Source organism: Poromitra crassiceps, assembly GCF_964638095.1.
Source record: "Poromitra crassiceps genome assembly, chromosome: 12".
NCBI classification, from domain to species: domain Eukaryota; kingdom Metazoa; phylum Chordata; class Actinopteri; order Beryciformes; family Melamphaidae; genus Poromitra; species Poromitra crassiceps.
This window is the reverse complement of record NC_139632.1, coordinates 34,270,100-34,279,040: the sequence shown is the minus strand read 5'-3', so window position 1 is coordinate 34,279,040 and position 8,941 is coordinate 34,270,100. Positions and strand designations below refer to the sequence as shown.

General features: G+C 43.6%; 1 protein-coding gene across 2 annotated transcripts; it reads left to right on the top strand.

Annotated features, from left to right (window-relative positions):
- The first annotated feature begins 2,600 nt into the window (after positions 1-2,600).
- On the top strand, positions 2,601-8,772 carry LOC310786422 (uncharacterized protein). 2 transcript variants are annotated; one of them, XR_014553215.1, is made up of 3 exons: positions 2,601-3,389; positions 3,973-4,452; positions 4,642-8,772. XR_014553215.1 is itself a non-coding variant. In XM_083647630.1 (3 exons), exons 1-3 carry the CDS (start codon positions 2,795-2,797, stop codon positions 4,454-4,456), a joined length of 927 nt encoding a protein of 308 aa, XP_083503756.1. In that variant the 5' UTR covers positions 2,601-2,794; the 3' UTR covers positions 4,457-8,772. The 2 variants fall into 2 exon arrangements, 1 of the variants encoding a protein (XP_083503756.1); XM_083647630.1 differs by having other exon boundaries at positions 3,973-4,141; positions 4,294-8,772.
- The last annotated feature ends 169 nt before the right edge of the window (positions 8,773-8,941 follow it).

Here is an 8,941-nt window from a genome sequence, read left to right as displayed (position 1 = left end):
CCCTCTCTCCCCCACCCCCCCTCTCTCTCCCTCTGTGGTTCTCTCTCTACTTGTCTCTCTCTTTTACTTCTTCTTCCTTCCTCTATCCACCTTATTTCTAGCTGCCATGATGCCTTATGTGAAATATGGGAGCTTTTCCGGTGTCATCCTCCCAGCCCCCCTCCTCCCCACCGTTACGTTGCTGAGACGAAGCCCGTCTGCGTCTGTAAACGATGTGTCAAAGCTGCAGGCGAAGGGAGCCAATCACATCCAGCTTGGTCAAACATCTCGCTGATAAATATCCCGAGTTGATCAAAGAGCAACAGGTTAGCGGATGTGATAGATGACATTATTACATTCCCTCAAATAAGTCGTCAAACGAGTGTTATTTCTTTGTGACAAACAATTTTTTTTTTTTTTTTTTGAAATGCGTACTGAGTACGAGCGCCAGGTAGGCTACGTTAACCAGCTGAACTATTTTCTTTTGACCGAACTAGACCCGCTAGCTGCTAGGTAGTTCCTACATGAGACTGCAAAAGAAAATAGTTCCTACATGAAACTACTCACAACAAAGTCTGTGCATTATTTTGAGTCACCGGGTCATGATTTCTGGAAAGAGACGATGCTGTTGAGTTTTTCAAATGTATTTTTTTGGTGCTTCGAGCACCACAAGCTGAGTGCCATCCAGTTCCATTGTATTGGAGAGAAGGCAGACATCTCTGCAGCCCATATCTCCAAAACTCAGGCAACTATCCCAAAACGATAGAGATGGATAAATAACGCTACCGGTGAGAGGGAAAATATGTATTTTGGATTCTAGGGTGAGCTGTCCCTTTAACTGCGGCGTTTTTGCAAACACGGTAATGAAGATGCAGTGTTACTCTCTTCACCTCTTAACCCCACCAACGAACGCACACACACACACGCACACACACACACACACACACACACACACACACACACACACACACACACACACACACACACACACACACACACACACACACACACACACACACACACACACACACACACACACACACACACACACACACACACACACAGAGTGCTGGATGGTTTCTACAGGTGTGCATGCCAGTCTGGAAACCTCTTCAGTCAATGTGAAGAGACTCAGTTTAATGGATCAACCAGATATGTTAACTTCAGCTTCTCCAATATCCACCTAACACTGACCTACTTTATAATGTAGCAAACATCTAAGGCTGGCTTTTACACAGTGAAACGTTCGCACCACCACTGTAGCTGCAGGTTGCAAATTGCACGAGACATCGTTTCCATGCAATTTGACAGTTACATGAACCAATTCAAACTAGTCAAGTCTCCGGCAACACTGTAGCATATTTCAGTCAAACTAGCTAATGATTGGTAATTTTTCATCTGTCTACTCGTATTGTCTCGTATACGTCTGTATTGTTTTCTTGTTTTTCTCGCTAGATTATATCAAGTGGGAAGTGTCATTGTAATGTTTGTATTTTATTCCATATCATTTTCTCGCTGGATAATATCAGTTTGGACGTGTCGTATTGTGTTTTCCTCGGGCACTGAGCCAAAGCGAAACATCACTTCCTGCTTTCTCCCTGTACCAGCGCTGGGAAAAATATGAATGGCGGTGAACGGAGAATAACATTACTTTTTTGATCCCGTTTGAATTGTGCCACTGGGTGCCAAGGTTCATTTTGTCAATTTAAAACATAACTTTGCATGTAAAGAAAGTCACAGCTTGTTGTCAAACTGAAACATAGGGGTTAGTTTCGTATAAAAACTACATAGCTCGTGGAAGCTCGTGGCATGTCGCATGTCACTTAGGCGACAGTGCATGTAGTCTTTCCGATTTATAACTTATAGTGCAACAGTTTGGCGACAAACTGCAACTTTCTTGACATGTAAAGTTATGTTTTAAATTGACAAAATGAATGTTGGCACCCCGTGGCACAATTCAAACGGGATCAGCAAAGTAACGTTATTCTCCGTTCACCGCCATTCATATTTTTTCAGCGGCTGGTACAGGGAGAAAAGCAGGAAGTGACGTTCACTTTGCCTCTCTTTACTTTGCTTCATAATGGCTGCTTATGCTGGAAGAAAACAACACTACAGTAGCTAAAAAGGCTAAAGGACTGAAGGACTGTGAGCCGATCTGGTGAGTGCATGTTTAGTTCTGATTGGCTGACTCAATGTTGTAAAATACCCAGGCGGATAGCTAGCGCGGGCTTGGACAGATGAGGCTGCGGAAGTGATACCAAAAGCTTTAGTTCCTCGAATGGCCACTTGAGGCTGGCTCCAAAAGGGAGTCAATCCCCATAGACCCCCATGTTAAAATGCCCATCTTTATACTGCACATAAACATGTTTACAGCCTGATTAAAAAACAAAACAAAACACTTTTATTCCTAACAACTGTATGAGGGATGAATTTTTATATAACTAAACCGTTTTATAGTAAAATAGTCAATAGGAAAGAGTATGTTTTGGGCGTGATTGACAGGTCACCCACCCAGTGATCGTGCAGCTTGCCGATCACGCACCATAGGCCATATTGTGACTAGCATTTTCGTTTAGTTCCGTTCCCACGGCAGGGGCACTACACACTTTTTTCTCCATAAAAGAGATCTATAGGTAGAAAGTACAAATAAAAAAGTTCTACTCGTGTTATCCTGCAGTATTTTTTTAATCAGTGGTCAAAGACGGCACTATTTCTTACTAGGCGTACTAATCTGTGCAAGGGGAGTGGTGTGGTTTTGGTCACGTGGACCAATCGCGTAGCCGCTTTATTCCCTTGCCGTAATAACATTAGAGCCATGGCGACCACCAGTTCAAGCAGCGAAGAGGGGAAAAAGAAACCAAAACAGCGGAAAAAAGTGCGTAAAAGCCGGGAATCAAAGGACTCCAAACGATGCTATATGCACTTTTTGTCAGTACAGAATGAGGACGTGCAGGATTTTACCCAGACAAGGTGGGACACTTACAGGTCTGTCGTCAAACAGTGGCTTTGTCTGGACGGCGATAGTAAAGTTATCGCTGAAACTTTTAAACATTGCGTGGACGTGGATTTTGACCATGTTCCCGAGGACGCTGGATTTCACGCGACGTGTTACCGTCGCTTTATTTGTAAAAGACGTTTGGGTTTGGCTGAGAAACGCTGCACACAGATGGTGCAGGGGGGGGGAGAAGAAGAACCAGATGCAGCCGCAGCCTCGGACAGCATCGGCCCCGACGGAGCCACGTCTGAAACCCCCCGAAAGAAACTTCGGTCTCGGACAGGTTTGCCCGTCCGTTCTGCTGGCCCTGTCCTTCCAGCCATCTGCATCATTTGTAAAAAGGTGGACAAATATATTACTGTTGGTGGAAAACGGAAGAAGGATCAACTTTCACAAGCAGAGACAGTGTCTGCAGGTAAGCGACCCCCCCCCTCTCTCTCTCTCTCTATCTCACACACACACACACACACACACACACACACACACACACACACACACACACACACACACACACACACACACACACACACACACACGGGACTGAAAAACATGGAACAAGGAAGTGTGCAGATAGACAGGCAGAAAAGGCGGTGGTCTTGTGATGTAGTTGATTTATATATTATATTATATTACTTATCATTGATAAAAAAAATGTGTATCTACAGAACAGAGACTGAAACACCAAGGGGGGGCAGGTCACAAGTGCCAGCTGGCCCATTGTTCACTGTGTTATTTACAGCCCCCAAACCAACACACACACACACACACACACACACACACACACACACACACACACACACACACACACACACACAGAGAGAGAGAGAGAGGGAGCATTTTATTTTATTGCCTTGATCTCCTTGCCCCCCCCACCTCTTTTTTCTTGTAATAACAATACAATGGATAAAAGATACAAAAACAAATGTCACCCACTTTTTTTTTATTATAAAATGTGTGATTTGACAGTAAAGCTGATTATAACTTTTTTTTGTTTTCAGGCCAGTTGCGGAAGGCTGCTGAGAAGAAGGAAGACTCTAGCGTTCTTTTGCATATCAAAGACAAAGACTGTGTGTCTCTGGAAGTGCGTTACCACAGGTCCTGTTACAGAGAATACACAAGGTCCTTGTCAAAGTCTACGGCAACACATACTGCAACCACAGATGAAGTGTGAGTTATTACATTGCATTAACACTGCACATTTCAAAAGTAAGGCTTTGACCTACAACAAATACTATTTTGTCTGTCTTTAGATACAATGTTGACAGCAGACCTCTTTGCACATGTTAAGTATTTTTTTGTCTGCGTGTGTGTGTTTTCAGAAATGAACAACCCTTTGCTGCCAGCTACAAGATATTCTGCGAACGAGTCATCCGTCAAAGGATTATCGATAAACAAGAAATCCTGAAAATGAACCAACTAAGGAAGAAATTCATAGACATCGTTAAGAAGAATGAGGATATTGATGCTTCAGACTACAGGTAACTGTGTCCTTGACAGTTCAGTAAATAAAAAAGAACCTCTTTCATACTGAAAAGTTTCCATTTTATTGATTTATTCGCTCACAAGAAAGGCTGACAGTATGTTTAAATGTATTTGTTTGTCATTGTGAAAAAAATCCCTTTATTTATACATTTGTGCTCGTCTTTTTCTATATTTTCATGTTGCAGGCAGGATAAACTGAAAAAGCGGTTGGCCCGTGATTTCCCCCAGCTGGTGTTTCACAGCCCTGCAACGCGCAACATCTCCGAACTGGTTTTTGTTGAAACATTATCAGCAGATACACTGTTAGACAGGCTACCGCATCCATCAGACACGACAACAACTGAGTCAACCGAGGTAAGCCAAGCTGAAAGTGACAATGAACACACATCTGGACAAACTACAGAGCACACAAGGACACTGTACAGTGCAGGACTGATATTGAAGAGACTTGTGAATGAAACTCCCGGGATGAAATGCCCCTGGCCTCCCACAGCAGAGGATTTGAATGTTTCTGACGCAAAATCTGTTGTGCCAGTTGAACTATTCAATGTGATTTCCTGGATTATAGGTGCAACAGAGGAACCAACACTAGACCATTATGTTGATATTCCTGAAGATGTGAACCTAAAAGTTTTATCTGTTTGTCAAGACATTGTGTATCTTGCTTCTAAAGGTCGGAAGCAGACGCCTAAGTCACTGTGTCTTGGTCTAACTGTTCGCCATTTAACAGGTTCATCCAATGTTCTGTCACTACTGAACAGATTAGGACACTGTGCTTCATGGAACACAGTTGTCAGTCTAGACACTAGCCTAGCGTCACTACAACTTCTAGAGGGCAGAGACAAAATCCCTAAGGGGTTCTCAAAGAAGGCACCAACCATACTGGTGTGGGATAACATCGATTTTGGGGAGGAGACACTGTCAGGTCGTGGAACTACTCACCATACAAATGGCATTATGGTACAAAGTTCTGTTGTTGAAACAATGTCTAGACCAGACAGACAGCCACTGCCGAAGTCAGTTTACACATTCAAAGCACCTCCTAGCATCCCGCTACAACACTATCCACAGACTAAAAGACAAGGGCCACAGAACTTGCTTCAGGATGAAAGTGTTCCATTGCAGGTGGAAACGTACAGGTTGAACACTGTGTCTGCTGCCAAAACAGAACTGGCATATGTTTTAGTGAAGAACACAGATGCTGAAGCATGTACAGTACCAGGCTGGACAGGTTTCCACACAATGCTACAAAGTGATGCCACTCTACCTAAGTCAGCACTGTATTATCTTCCAGTCATTGAGGCTTCACCGACAGAGATGTCAACAGTTAACACTATTCTGAAGCGAAGTGTTGAACTTGCTGATCAGCTAGAACTGGACCATGTAGTGTTAGTTTTTGACCAAGCTATATATGCCAAAGCTCAGCAAATCCGCTGGAAAGATGATGAGTTGACAAAGCGTCTTGTGGTTAGACTAGGTGAGTTTCATACATGCATGTCCTTCCTAGGCATTTTAGGAAAAAGATTTGGTGATGCAGGACTGCAAGACATACTCATCGAGTCTGAAGTCGTTGCCCAAGGATCCATCAATGGTGTGATCAGTGGTCATCATTACAACCGCAGCATGAGGGCACACAAACTTATGTATGAGAGTCTGCAACGTGCCAGATTCAGCACATTCCTAGACTCATTAACACCAGAGGAGAGAGATGAGTGCATGGCTGTCATCACTGAGATCAAAGACGCTTTCCCAGACAGAACAATGGATGTTTTGTGTGCAAATGAGAACTTTGACAAAATGTGTTCAAAGTATGCCGTCTTTGTGGAAACGAGAAGTGCAGAAAACCCAACGTTTGCCTTCTGGAGTTCATACATTGACATGGTACAAATACTACTGCTGTTTGTGAGAGCAACACGTGAATCAGACTGGCAGCTTCACCTGTCAACAGTGCGCCTGATGATGGCATGGTTTTTTGCTTACGACCGTGTAAACTATGCTAGGTATTTGCCTTCATACTGGCTGGAAATGGTCAATTTGCCTCTCACACATCCTTCTTGTCACAAAGACCTCAGTGTAAAAGGCCAGTGGACTGTCCAACGTCAAAGTGCCCATGGATTTGCCTCCATTGCTTGTGACCAGGCTATTGAGCAAACATGCAATAGAGATTCCAAGACAAAGGGTGGCTGGACAGGGATAACACTGAATCGGGCTGCAGTGTCTCGCTGGATATTGTCACAACATGAAAGAGCTGCCATAGCTAGACAATGTGAGTCAATGGCTGGTAAATCTCCTGAAACACGGAGACGAAAAGATCTGGACCAAACACGGATTCATGCCGATGAAAATGCTGTGACCAGAATAAGTTCCACCATAGATTCTATGCTGAACCCATTTGACATACACCAAGATGGCATTGTTTGTCTTAGCTCAGGGACAGTAGCAGCTGAAGATGTCAAGAATGATTTGCTTGCAGCACAAGAAAGAGGTGAAGAAGCTGTCAAAGTCTTTTTGGACCAAAGACTGTTGTCAAAATCAGTCGACATTTTCGCCCCCATCAAGGCACAAAAACTGAAGACCTTCAGTGACCAGGCAAAGACAAAGAAGAAATCTGCAGCAGGCAAAGATGTGATTCTGCGTGCTGACAAGAAACTGTTCTCCAGACTACTCATTGTTGGTCAAACTAGAAAGATAGACCTGAGGGAAGTTCTGTCCTACTCCTTGGGAACGGTTTCATATCCTTTAGCCAGTACTGACGGGTCACTAGCTAAAACAAACAAATCAGCTCTGATGAATATATTGGAGAACAAAGACAAAGACTGCTTAGTTCAACAAGTTCCGTCAGATGGAGCTATTCTCTTCGATGGCATGGCAGTCATTCAAGCCATTCGTTCCAAACCGGCTACCTTTGGAGAATTGGCTGAAAACGTACTACAGTATGTGCTCAAATTAGCTCTGCAGCACAAGTGTACACGGATAGACTTTGTCATTGACCAGTATCCAAAAATTAGCATTAAGAACCTAGAGCGGTCACGTAGGGCTGGGGTCGGTACACAACGGGTGCAAATCTATGGACGGGATCAAAAGGCACCAACGCAATGGAAAAAGTTTCTATCAGATGGAACAAACAAAGCAGAACTGGCAGAATTCCTCTATGTTGCATGGCGAGATGCTGACCTCACCATTTTGGGCAGGGACCTCAGCTTGTACATAGCACATGGAGAACTGTGTCACTGTGTTTCCGTAAAAGAGGGTTCACAAACTGTCACTGCTGTTCAAGAACTGACATGTGACCATGAGGAATATGACACTAGGGTATTTGTACATGCACAGCATGCTGCACAAGAACACCAAACTGTAGTCATCAAAAGCCCCGATACTGACGTGGCAGTGATTGCTGTAAGTCTGCAGAAAGATTTACAGTGTAGCTTGTATTTCTTCACAGGAGTAGGCAACAGAACGAGGATCATTGATGTGGCTAAGGTGTCAGCAGCTCTTGGCACCAGTGTTTGTTCTGCACTCATTGGCATCCATACCTTCACAGGTTGTGACTCGACCAGTGCCTTTCATGGCAAGGGCAAAGGGAAGACATTTTCTCTTGCTTGCCAGAAAGAAGAATACCTGACTGGGTTCACAAATCTTGGCAGCAGTTTTAACCTTGACCAGTCAACTTTCAACACACTGAGCAAATATGTGTGCCACCTGTATGGCCAATCATCTGCCAAAAACGTGAACGATGCAAGGTACAAATCATTTTGTACGGCATCATCAGCTTTGCCAGAACTGTCCATTCCCCCAACAAGTGATGCTCTCCACCAACATTGCAAAAGGGCAAACTACCAAGCAGCAGTGATGAGACGTTCTCTGACTAGTAGGATGTGTGCTCCTTCACCCATTGGCAATGGATGGGGCATGGAGGATGGGGAGTTAACAGTAACATGGATGACTAGAAATCCTGCCCCTGATAGTGTGTTGCAGGTAGTCCACTGTAATTGTAAAAAAAGCAAATGTGAAACTGGAAGATGTTCATGCATGTCTGCAAAACTGTCTTGCACTGATTTATGTCACTGCCAGGACTGTGAAAATGTGTCAAAGGAAACAGAAGAAAGAGGTACATGGGATGATGACTCTGATGAAAGTGATAGGGATGAGTAACCCAACATGTTACTATGTAGGCCTACTACTTGTTTTGTTCAAGAATTATTAAATTGTTAAAGAATTGCCACACTGCCTACATCCAGTTAAATGCAATGCATAAATGCAAACAGCACAGACTACTTACACAGCCAACAGAAGGTTTTATTGTGATGCATTTGTATGCTATTTTGTATTTTCATATATTTCCTTGGCGGGGGGGGGGGGGGGGGGGGTGTACAAATGACAGATGCTGTGACACTTTGTGGTACTTGAATAAATGTTTCATACCATATGTTGTAATAATTCTGACCTCTAGTACTTTAATTTTTAGTCTTGTCCATTTTTTGCATT

What these genes read in the sequence shown, in the direction of transcription:
- LOC310786422 (XM_083647630.1), top strand. Translation starts at nt 2,795, where the DNA reads ATGGCGACCACCAGTTCAAGCAGCGAAGAGGGGAAAAAGAAACCAAAA. An exon ending in AGCAGAGACAGTGTCTGCAG is followed by an intron (nt 3,390 to 3,972) that starts GTAAGCGACCCC and finishes TTTTGTTTTCAG; the next exon opens with GCCAGTTGCGGAAGGCTGCT. An exon ending in ACTGCAACCACAGATGAAGT is followed by an intron (nt 4,142 to 4,293) that starts GTGAGTTATTAC and finishes GTGTGTTTTCAG; the next exon opens with AAATGAACAACCCTTTGCTG.